Here is a 12454-nt window from a genome sequence, read left to right as displayed (position 1 = left end):
GCAAAATGAAGGGAATAAAAAGTATTTACTGAAGGGCCCTCAGGTACATCTGGGGCAGATGAAGCCACTCAGGGGCTGCACCCAAAAATGAACCACAGCTCTGGGGTTTCACACTTTTATAACTTTGGTCCATTTGCATATTGGGGGTTCATGCTCCAATTACAGCTCCAGCTAATGAAGTCATTTACCCCAGGTTGGTTCCCCCAGCTCCCTTTTGTTTAATCTCTGGGGCCTGAGGCAGTGAGGTGTCCTTGAGTGCCAGGCTGGAGAGGAATTGCTGTTGTGAACGGGAGAGCAGCAGCTGGCACTGCCTGTGGAGTTTGGAGTGCTGCACCAAAGAGCTGCAGGGTCACAAACACACGGAAAATATAAAAGCTGAAGCCCTCAGGCATCACTCCCAAGGAGGAGGCTCTCCCAAGAGCAGCTCTCACCTGGTCAGGAGGCACATGAGCTGCCGCACTTCCTCGCGCATGGCGGCCGCGCCCCGGCGCAGGTTGTAGTCAAAGAGCTCCCGGATGAGCCCCTGGGCCACCAGGATGTGGCGGATGGCGCCGTTGGTGGCCAGGGCCCGCAGCAGGGTGATGCAGTGCTCGGTGACGGCCGAGGCGCAGCCGTAGCACTTGGTGGAGGAGGTGTGGCCGCAGCCCAGCACGGACAGCGCCCGGTACTGGCTGGCCGTGAACGTGGGCAGCGCCGAGCTCCGCGAGGACTTGGTGGCCGCCTCGCGCTGCTGCAGGTCGTACTCCAGCAGCTCCTTCCGGGAGGCAAACACTTTCTGGGGACACACAGGAGGAACTGTGAGCCAGCACAATGCCACTCCCAGACACAGGTTATCTTCACTGAGTATTTCGGGGAGAAATATTGCTGAGAGGAATGAGGAATTTGTCTTTACAAACAAGCTGGTAGATAAAACCAGCACTGAGAGATAAAAGAAACAATGGGAAGGATTCCACTGATTGGAAAAAGATATTTGCTTTTAATAAACAAATAAACTTTAGGTTTGCTGATAAATGAAATTGGATATTGACTGATGAAAGAAACAATGAGGAAAACCCCTGAATTCCATAAGAATTAAAAATGAATAGGGAGGGTTATACACTAGAGGGAAATCTCTGGTATCAGGCATTCTGGGAAGTCTGTACCTCTCAAGTACCTCAGCCAATGGGGAAAGAGAGAAGGGAAATGTGGCTGGGAAATTGGGATAAAAAGGAGGCTGCATCTTCCAAAAATTGGAGAGACCCCCCCCAGGGGAATGCCCCATGGCCTCACCCTTTATTAGAATAAAATAAAAGGACTCCTCTGTCTCCTTTTTGGACATAAACCTCTGGTGTTTGTGGATAATTTTCCTGACATTTCTAACCAAGTGTTTCCAAACTTGAAATCCTTCATGGCAACAGCAGACTTGAGAAATCCATGAGGAATATCAGCCTAACTCTCATTTATCACAGAATCACCAAGTTGGAAAAGACCTTCAGGTTCATCGAGTCCAACCCAGCCCCAGCCCCTCAACTAAACCCTGGCACCACATCCAGGCTTTTTTTAAACACATCCAGGGATGGTGACTCCATCACCTCCCCAGGCAGACCATTCCAGAACTTGATCACTTTATCCTCCCTGCTGTTTACACTACATGCAATATAACACTGGAAATGTGACAAATCTGTAGTACTAATTACTATTAATACTGGCAGAGTAAGTCAGAGTAATTTATTCTTTATAGAAAGAGCCAAATATATTTAATATATCACAGCCAAAAGGATATTCATGATATAGCAGGTTCTCCAGTGCTTATGTGACTTGTTGAGAACAAATAGACATATTTAATTTATAAAATGCTTCTGTAGGTCACCCTTTAGACTGGTTTGTTTTCAAACACTTGGATACATGCAAAAATTCAATTCTCTTTAATTAACCATCTGTTCAGTCTCCTGCTCTTCATGATGTAGCTGCTGAGAAAACCAGTTTCACAAGCTAGCTGAAAGTTTAGTAATTAATACATAGCTTTTAGAAATTATTATTATTTCCCTGAAAATATGCAGCTGATCACCTGCTGTTAGTGATATCATTAAATGAAGAATGGCAACATCTTGGGGTTTTTTTTTCCTAATAAACACCACCCAAATCCAAACCAAAGCAAGTTGTACCTGGATGATTTTGGAAAGTTCATCGAAGGAGTTCTTGCAGTCCCCACAGTACTCCTGGGCTAACTGCAGGATGTACCTGTTCACACTGGCTGAGGTAGAACTGATCCCTCCACTGCTGCCAGACTCATCCTAGAATGAGGAAAGCAAAGAGGGATCACAAAGGGAGGCTCCACACAAAAATAACAACAGCAGAGCAGCACCTGAGACAAGGAAAGCCAAGGCCAGTGTGTGCCCAGCCTGAGCTCTGTGCAAGCTCCACCTGACCATGGTTACCTGGGGCTTCTCAGGGGCTGCCTCATTCACTTTGCACAGGAGGTTCTCCAGCTGTGGTCGGTGTCCCATCAGCTGGTGATACACCCTGTCAGCCTTGTCTAGCAGGGTGTTGATGTTTGTCACTGCCTACCCAGGGAAAAGGAAAAGAAACTTATTTCATTTTCAGAACCACAACCACCAAGCTCCAAGTCTTCTCTTTTGCTTTTCTTTTGGGGAGAAATCACTAAACTGTGACCCTGCAGCCTGGTTGTGCCCTGAGAAGCACTGTGGTGACACTACTGAGCACACCCTGTGACACTACACCGAGCACACTGATCCTTTGGGACAGGACACAGAGTGCACAGGGGTTCTCATTCGTTAGCAGGGCTCCTCAGGTGGGATGGGAAGCCAAAAGTAGAACCTAAATCCATCCCCTACCACAGCAAGGCAAGGAGATGCAGTCAGTTCATTTGTGAGGCACTGAATGATGCCTTTTGAAGAATTACTTGTCTGGTGGAGCAAGACACAAACCCAGAAGGCATAGGTCAGTGAGGAGCCTTGAAGGAGCACTGATTTTGACAGGGGATGGAGCCCTGCTGTGCCCATAAGAGGGGATGGAGCCCCACTGTCCCCACAGTGGCCCAGAGCTGCAGGAGCTCCTGCCAGCCCCACCTTCTTGCGATCCTCCTCGTTCTCGATGGGGTCCACGGCGCAGCAGGGCTTGGCGTAGAGCATGAAGTCGAAGCGGGCGTATTTGCAGAAGCCACAGGCATTGCACAGGAAGGGATCCTTCTCGTCATAATTGATGGACCTGGAAGGAGGGCAGCAGCTCAAAACCTGCAGCTCAAGGCAATGGAACAAACTGAACAAGCTCAGGTAAAAGAGATGGGTGACTTAGAACACCTCAGTGACCAGACTGCCCCAGGAAAGTGAAATACTTGAGAATCAAAACCTACAGATCAGGCAACAAAAAAAATCCTGCCAGCAGGGCCAGGTTCTGGCTGGAAAAAGCAGAAACAGAAATTGTTCCTAACAATTCCACTTTAATGACAGTAATTCCCAGCAGAAAGTCAGGCTGGGGCACTGTGTCCTTTAGGAGAACACAGATGAAGGAACCGTTCTGGTTTGTAGGGTTTGGCCTTTGCACTGGGATTGACTGCAGCACTTCTCACCCCACTGCAGAGCAGGGCAGCAGACAGAACTGATTTATAGCTGCCAGAGCTCCAGAAGGGATGTGGAGATCTTTCCACATACCAGCAATCACCAGGACAGAGCCTACTAAACACCTCGAATCTCATGAGAATTAGAGAGGAATAGGGGCAACAATCAGTGGAAAGAGATATCAGATAAGGAGACAAAAGTAACAAAAGAGAAGGATTTCTAAGGCTGTAGTAGAAGTGTGAATAGCACACAGTAAATTACCCCTGAGCCCACTCTGAACGAGGAGAGCACAACAAAAGCCATGAATGGAACTGTCTGTCCAGCCCAGGCAGGGATCCTGGGGGAAGCCCTGCAATCCCCCAGCTGAACTCCAGCCTCCAGCCCAGGCAGGCCAAAAATAACCTGCTCCGGGGAATTCTGTGGTGTGAACTTCGAGGGCTGGATGTGAAACTTCAGCTGGCTGAGAATTGTGCTCCCAGGCTCCCTTTGTTAGCCAGCATTACATTAAATCCCTGTAAGCCTGTTTTATACTTCCCCACTAATTTGATTGTGTGCTTGTATTAACCAGAATGGGGGATTTACATGGCAGGGGGTGTGGGGCACCCGGGAGAGCTCTGGGGGACACTCACACCTGCACCTGGGGCACTGCTACACACTCTGGGGACAGACAGTGAGAGCCACAGACCTGCACTTGGGGCACTGGTAGACATTCTGGGGGCACACACAATGACTGTGGGGACACTGGGCATAGTGACACAGTGACACTCAGTGACCTTGACCTGCACTTGTGGCACTAGTATACGCTCTGTGGGCACACACAGTGACTCTGGGGAAACTGGGGACACCCTGACTTGCATTTGTGGCACTGGTAGATGTTCTGGGGGCACAAACAGTGACTCTGGGCACACAGTGACACTCAGTGACACACAGACCTGCACTTGTGGCACTGGCAGACGTTCTGGGGGCACACACAGTGACTCTGGGGGCACACAGTGACACTCAGTGACACACAGACCTGCACTTGTGGCACTGGTAGACGTTCTGGGGGCACACACAGTGACTCTGGGGGCACACAGTGACACTCAGTGACACACAGACCTGCACTTGTGGCACTGGTAGACGTTCTGGGGGCACACACAGTGACTCTGGGGGCACACAGTGACAGTGACACACAGACCTGCACTTGTGGCACTGGTAGACGTTCTGGGGGCACACACAGTGACTCTGGGGGCACACAGTGACACTCAGTGACACACAGACCTGCACTTGTGGCACTGGTAGACGTTCTGGGGGCACACACAGTGACTCTGGGGGCACACAGTGACAGTGACACACAGACCTGCACTTGCGGCACTGGTAGATGTTCTGGGGGCACACACAGTGACTCTGGGCACACAGTGACAGTGACACACAGACCTGCACTTGCGGCACTGGTAGATGTTCTGGGGGCACACACAGTGACTCTGGGCACACAGTGACACTCAGTGACACACAGACCTGCACTTGTGGCACTGGTAGACGTTCTGGGGGCACACACAGTGACTCTGGGCACACAGTGACAGTGACACACAGACCTGCACTTGCGGCACTGGTAGATGTTCTGGGGGCACACACAGTGACTCTGGGCACACAGTGACACTCAGTGACACACAGACCTGCACTTGTGGCACTGGTAGACGTTCTGGGGGCACACACAGTGACTCTGGGCACACAGTGACACTCAGTGACACACAGACCTGCACTTGTGGCACTGGTAGACGTTCTGGGGGCACACACAGTGACTCTGGGCACACAGTGACACTCAGTGACACACAGACCTGCACTTGTGGCAATGGCAGACGTTCTGGGGGCACACACAGTGACTCTGGGCACACAGTGACACTCAGTGACACACAGACCTGCACTTGTGGCACTGGTAGACGTTCTCGCCGCAGTTGCCGCACACGCCGGGGTTGGCGGGCACGGAGGCGCTGCAGCGCGGGCACTGCAGGGTCTCGGTGGACGCCTGGTAGTTCTCGTAGAAGTCGGCGAACTCAATCATCAGGTTGGAGGCCACGATGGGCAGGGGCAGATCGATCTTCACCTCCGTCTGCCCCGGTGTCAGCTGCACCTTCTTGGCCTTGTGCCAGCGTGCGGGCCTGGAGGAGGGACGGGAAGGGAAGCAAAGGAAAGCAAAAGAAAGGAAGAGAAAGGAAAGGAAGGTTTTCCAGAGGGAGGTTCCCTCCCCACCCACGTGTGAGGAAAAGCCAAATGCAACCGTCTCGGCTCCAAATCTCCTTTAACTGGGATGAATGGAGAGCAGTTCTAGGATTCGTTTCCTTAGCTTCTGTATTGACATGATATGTAGCCAGAAATACATTTTAAGCCTTTATCCTCTTCATAGAGAGAGACTGTTTGGGATTAAAGAGTTGTTGATGCCTCATGGAAAAACTTTAATTCTACAGACATTTTCTAGGGATTTTCACCTCCATTTTTTTATTAGTAAGGACATTTGCATGAAAACAGGATATTTATTTCTTAAAGATCTCATCTGCTCCCACTGCTTATTCTCAACCTGAAGTCAGAATCCTCTCTTTGTGACATCATAATCCTCTCCACAGCAGCCACTTGTGATGTCACAGAGGATTAAGACTTCAAATAAGCAATAAGCGGCGGGCACAGATTAATCCCTAAGCCAAAGAGATCTGATTCTGGTGAGAACATCTCAAGAAGTAAGGAGGGGAAGCACATAAGCAGGACTGGCTCCAGACTGAGCAGTGTGTTGAAAAGGAGCCATTTCTGGTAGGTAAAACAGAGCTGAGAGTGACACCATCCAACTTCTAATTTTAATTCTACTCTATGGCTTCAAACAAACAATGTTAATGTTTTCATCACTCCTGGACATCCTGCAAAGTCCAAATCCCTTTTGGAGTCAAACTACCCATGAAGTGCTCTCAGTATTACTGCTGGTTCCCACACAATTCAGTCAGGTGCTTAAAAGCGAGCCTGGACAAAACTGAAATCCACAAATTTTATAGACATTCTTCAAGCTTCAGAGGAAACCTGCATCTTCGCTTCAACAATTGTAGGGGATTCAGAACGATCCCACCCAATGTGGGCTGAGAGTGATGTAATAGTCTAAGGAGGACCCTTGGGGAAAAACAAGAAGCCACGGGAACGAATCTGATTCAGAGACCACACACAAAACTTGATGAACCTACTTGTTCTTCAGCTCCACGATGGCCTGCACAGTCCTGTTGTTGTAGTAGAGGTTGATGGTTCTCACCATCTTGGTTCGTTTCAGGTCCCCAATCTTCACTGTCACCTTGCTGATGGTGTGGCTGCCAATGAGCTTCACCACCTGCTGTGTGGTCGTGTAGCGCGTGTCCACTTTGATGGACGAGAGCTTGATGTACTGGGGAGACAAACCAAGGGCACACTGCCTGTCTGAGGGCACCCCAAAACCTCAGGGGCACAGGAAACCACACCTGGAAAGGGCTGGGATCCCTGATGTACTGGGGAGACAAACCAAGGGCACACTGCCTGTCTGAGGGCACCCCAAAACCTCAGGGGCACAGGAAACCACACCTGGAAAGGGCTGGGATCCCTGATGTACTGGGGAGACAAACCAAGGGCACACTGCCTGTCTGAGGGCACCCCAAAACCTCAGGGGCACAGGAAACCACACCTGGAAAGGGCTGGGATCCCCACCACTGGAAAGGATTTAATAACTGCAGTTAGTGCTGGGGTCATGCAGAGCAGCTGGAGCTGTGCCAAGGGAGGGTCAGGCTGGAGATCAGGAAAGGTTCCTCCTCAGAGGGTGCTGGGCACTGCCCAGGCTCCCCAGGGTATGGGCACAGCCCCGAGGCTGCCAGAGCTCCAGGAGCGTTTGGACAGCGCTGCCAGGGATGCTCAGGGTGGGATTGTTGGGGGGTCTGTGCAGAGCCAGGGGCTGGATTTGATCCTTGTGGACCCTTTCCAAGCCAGGACAGTCCATGGCTGTGTGATTCCAGGGTTACTTACACAGAAAGGCACCTCGGGGTTGTTGCAGACAAGACAAGGATCACTCTCCAGGTAGTAGCCATCAAATTCCACGAGCCCAGACAATGTGCTGGAATGAGGGAACAACACTCACACATGGACCTGGATATTTGCTGCTTTAAACCCAGGCCATTCAACCAGAATCACTTTAATTTCCCCATTTCCCAGTCCCAGTGTGTAACAGAACTGTTACAATGTCAATCACACTGGAAATAACAGCTTTTAACTAAGCATTTTTGTTGAAATTATCAATGGCCAAGGTGAGACCAAGAACACAACACTCAAAACTGCAAATCTCTCTTCTCCAGCTGGGCCTAAGATTTTGTAACATTTACTGACAGTGAAAGCAGAAGAGGTCAAGCCAAGCTCTGCTGTAGGGCACAATGTCAGCTTTGCATCTGGCAGAAAGGATTCTGCTGCTCTCCCAAGCCCAGCAGGAGCAGAACCTCAGCAGGGCCCATCCCCACCACCTTTCCCTGGGTACTCCCCAAGGATGGAGCTCAGCTGGAAAGCCCTCCAGAGACATGGATCAAAGGCAGAAGTGACTCACTTGTAGATGTTGGAGTTGGGGTGGTTGGTGAGAATGTGGTTTTGAGTCCGGAGGATCTCCACGGCCTTTTGGGAATATTCCTTCAGCTGAAACAAAAGCAGGCAAAGACAGCCTTCAAAACAATGCTTTTATTGCTACACAGACACAAATATCCTCATCTTGTGGTGTTCCAGGAGCCCCTAAAGAAGTACACATGACACCCACAGGAATTTTTGTATTTAAATCATTACCCAGGACTGTAATTGATCCTAAAATTTGAGATTTACACAGTAAGTGTTGTTTGTCAGTCAATCCTTGCAAGTACTTGCCAAGATTTGTACAGAATTCCTCACTTTAAACATACTCATAAAAGTACCAATGGGTCTAAATTATTTTGTTCTCAATCCCACCGATACTCTAAAAGAGGCCACAACTTCCTTTGTTCAAAAATCATGGTTACAAAAGATTTCTAGGAGTTGCAATACCAAAAATCTATAAATTGGAGCTGCCAGATCCACAAAAGCCTCCTGTGGGAAAGAGCTATTTTTCTCAATAAATAAAAAACTCACCAGCACAATTTCACCCCCAAAACAATAAAACAAAAACCCACACTTCCAAATTCTTTATGATTCTGCTTTTTTTTTTAACATTAAAGTTCTAATAACATGAAAAATTTCCCCCAGAAACTCTTCTGACAGAAAATCTGTGCCAGCTGTATCAAAAATGAGCACCTGGGATGCTGCACCTCCCTTCTGGAGAGTCACTGTACCTTTTTCTCAGTCTGTTGTGTTTTCAGGGAGAAATATCCCAGGAGATCTACAAACTGGGCAGCCTTTCTTCCATAGGCCGGGAGCTCTGGCCAGATGGACCACATGAGATCCAGCAGTAACTCCTGCTGGGACTTGCTGGAGTTCCTGTTGGGTGCATTACAGACAATCAGCGTTCTTGTGCAGAAGGAGAACATAAGCTCCAGTCCACCAAAGTGGGAAAGCATCATCTTGCAGAGTTCACAGAGCTAAATCCCACCATCCCTTGAACCCATCTGCTTTCCAGCATTCCAAAACAAAAGCAGCTGTCTTGCAACAACTGAATGGAGCTCTGAAGGACTCCAGCCCTCTAAAGCACTCATTTCCTCACACAGCTCCCAGCTTTTCATGGTGGGAGTCTGGATCTGCCTCAGAAATTCACTTTGCCCACAAACACCTGCTCCTGGTCATGACAGGAGTCAGATTCTGCAGGCAGAAATAAAGTGCTCCTTGCAGGTGACAACTGAGATTGAGCATGGGTAAGTCACAACTTCCACCTCCAGCCCCAGTAACTGCAAACCACGAGGGCAATTCCAGAGGGGCCCAACACCTGCAGGCTCCAGTGTCCTTCAGAGAGAGGCTCTGGCCCTGAGCCAGCCCCAGGCTCACCTGTAGATGTGCAGGGCCAGGCAGTGGGCCTGCCACCTCACTGAGGAGGAGTTGGATTCCAGCAGGAAGCAGCGCAGGAACTGGATGAGGGTCTCCTTGTCAGCAAACTTGTTCAGCTGGTTGACCAGGGCTGTGCACAGCTGGTCCTCCTGGCTGCCTGAACCCTCACCTGGGGACACAGGGAAGGCTTTAGGGAGAAGATAAATGCAGCACCTCACAAGCAGGCCACTCTCCTATTTCAAGGAGTCAGGATAATGGGGACAAATTATTATGTTTCAGGTAACAAGAAAGTTTAATATTCCTGTCTTTTTCAGAAATATAACCCAGCACTCCTGGTTTACAGGAAAAAAACTTCAGGAAAACTTGCCAGTGAGGACGTGAGAAATGTGCTACACATCCTGATAAAAAGAAAAGGCCTGACCATGAGGCAATGAAAAGACTCACAGAGAACCATCTGATGGTGAAAGCCAAAGCGGCTCCTTGAAGAAAAGCCAAGAGAGAATTTATGCCCGTGACTTTTATAGGGAAGCTTAATTACTTTCCCAGGACTGTGGATATTCATTAAGCAGCAGCCCTGGCTCCAGCAGAGCTTCCAAGGCAGCCAGAGGAAACAAGTCTGAACACAATCACTGCAGAGCACAGCTAACTGGGTGTGCATCCCCAAGATTTGTTTTAATCCTCATGAGCCTTTCAGCCTCCTACAACCTAGGACGGGCAAGTTAAGTGGAAGCTGCTTCATCACTAGATTAGGTAACACCATTAGACAACTTCAAACCCACTCAAGGCAATAAACACAGTGGGTCTGGGATGTCCTCAGCACGTGGCTTCAGCCTCACTCTTAGGACACACTGCTTCACCCTAGTCCCATCTACACATGGAAAACTGCTCCTCTCTCCTGATTGTGGCTGTTGGTGTCCCTGCCACGAGCCATGACCCTTTCCCAACAGCAGGATTTATCATCCAGTTCTTTCTGAACAGAGTAAGAAAGGCTGTGAGGAGCAGACTTGCTCCCTAAAACCACAGGACAGGGCCCAGCTGCCCCTCACCCTCTCGCTCCTTCTCCTTTTCCTCCTTCTTGCTCTTTTTGGTGGAGGATTTGCTCTGCGCTGCCGCCTGCCCGGAGCCTGATGCTGCAGGAGCAGAGGTGGAAGAGGTGCTGGAAGCTCCAGAGGATGAAGCCACAGACAGCACTTTGCTGCCACACAGAGCACAAGACAACAGCTGCAGGAGAACTGGGGACACTCCTTCGTCTACCAGGAAGCTGACTTGGAGCAGGAAATAGAGAACCGCTGTGGAGGAAAGGGGAAAATGTTTGAATCACACAATCATGGAATATCCTGAGCTGGAAAAGGCCCACAGGGATTGAATCCAGCCCAGGTCCTGCACAGACACCCCAACAATCCCACCCCGGGCATCCCTCGGAGCGTTGTCCAAATGCTGCTCTGGCAGCCTCAGGGCTGTGCCCATTCCCTGGGGAGCCTGGGCAGTGCCCAGCACCCTCTGGGGGAAGAACCTTTCCCTGATATTGAACCTAACCCTGCCCTGACACAGCTCCATGCCACTAAAGCCTGAGTTTAAAAAGAAAAGAAAGAAACAACAACAACAAAAAAACCCCCCAGTCTAAACCAAAGCCTTTGTACACAAGAACCAAACTCCCAGAACTGTCCTGTTCCTGGACCACAGAAGCCCTACACTGGGGTACACCAGGTACAGTGGCTCATCCCAAATTACTCTCTGGGACAATGGCAGCACAAGCAAGAGAACACAGATCTCCTGTTCCTCTAAGTCATCCATTACACCACATTTTGCTCTTTAGCCAAGGACCAGATGCAATTAGGGCACTGGGATAATTAGTACTGGAAACAGTTCAGTCCTATCAAAACCCTCATCTGTGTTGAGCTTCCCCATCCGAGCCACCTTGACCCCAACCACGACACCACTGCTCCCCCAAGCCCTGTGAGACAGAACTCACAGTCATCCTTGATGCAGAATTTCTGCCAATTCACTGTTCTCTGCGTGGCAATCTCTGCACAAGCCTTCAAATGTTCCATCTGCAGGCACAAAGGGATGGGATCAAAGAGCACATCAGCACTCCTGTCACACCAACACTGCTCCGAGGCCCTTTCCCTGCTCCTGCCCTTACCAGGGAGATCAGGGTGTCATACTGCAGGGCAGAGCCTGAGCTGGCTGTCACCACGCTGGCCCTCAAGAAGATGCCCTGCTCCTCCAGGAGCTTCTTGATGCCCCTCACATGCGAGTCCAGCGTGTGCAGGTCCCGCAGCTGCCGGTACTTGTCCTTGGAGCCGCAGATGAACAGCAGCAGCTTGCGCACCTGGCGGCGCACGAACGGCGTCTGCTGGATCATCAGGTACTGCGGGGGGAAGCCAGGGCACAGTGAGCTCCCCAGGGCCACACTGGCCACCAGAAATAAGTGTTTTCTTCCAAAAAGTAAACAGATGGGAGATGCCTTCACTCAGCTTTAATCCTGTAGGTCCCATGCAGAATAGACACTGCACAGCGGCACTGCACCACTTGCTGGAAACCATCCCCTGTCATCTCCAACCTCAAATAAACACCCAACCAAGGCTCATTAAGAAATCCTAACTCATCCTTGTGCAAATGTAAGATAACTTGTTATGTAAAGTAGAAAGCAAACTGAGAAGACAAACACCAAATATCTTCCTGATTTCTTTTTTAAGGCCCAAGTACCAACAGCTGAGCGTGATGTTACATTTTTCCATCTCACAGCAGGTTTTCTCCCTAAGCTTTGTGGCAGCAACCACTGAGTTTCAAGAAATAACAGCAACCTCATTTTTCATGTATGTTTTCCTAAGGATTCCTGTTCAACAGGAATGCCAACAGTTCACCTTCTTTCAAGGGGATTAAAAATACAAGATGGAGCTGAGATCAGCTCTGCAAAAGCTCATCTCTTA

The 12454-nt window shown here is 49.8% G+C and overlaps 1 protein-coding gene across 6 annotated transcripts in view; it reads right to left on the bottom strand.

Moving 5' to 3' along the window:
• The window catches only part of UBR4 (ubiquitin protein ligase E3 component n-recognin 4), an 85416-nt gene that overhangs the window by 27309 nt on the left and 45653 nt on the right, over nt 1–12454 (bottom strand). For all 6 annotated transcript variants that reach the window (XM_050982609.1, XM_030232891.2, XM_050982610.1 and 3 more), the window contains 13 exons: nt 11665–11892; nt 11494–11572; nt 10568–10810; nt 9522–9690; nt 8876–9020; nt 8128–8213; nt 7560–7647; nt 6758–6951; nt 5456–5695; nt 3069–3207; nt 2418–2543; nt 2145–2273; nt 432–775 (listed from right to left, as the gene is read on the bottom strand). In XM_050982609.1, the coding sequence (XP_050838566.1) occupies nt 432–775; nt 2145–2273; nt 2418–2543; nt 3069–3207; nt 5456–5695; nt 6758–6951; nt 7560–7647; nt 8128–8213; nt 8876–9020; nt 9522–9690; nt 10568–10810; nt 11494–11572; nt 11665–11892 (2210 nt within the window). The remainder of the gene's footprint in view (nt 1–431; nt 776–2144; nt 2274–2417; nt 2544–3068; nt 3208–5455; nt 5696–6757; nt 6952–7559; nt 7648–8127; nt 8214–8875; nt 9021–9521; nt 9691–10567; nt 10811–11493; nt 11573–11664; nt 11893–12454) is intronic.

This window comes from Serinus canaria, chromosome 21, assembly GCF_022539315.1.
Source record: "Serinus canaria isolate serCan28SL12 chromosome 21, serCan2020, whole genome shotgun sequence".
Classification (NCBI taxonomy): Eukaryota; Metazoa; Chordata; class Aves; order Passeriformes; family Fringillidae; genus Serinus; species Serinus canaria.
This window is presented reverse-complemented; position numbering and strand designations above follow the sequence as displayed.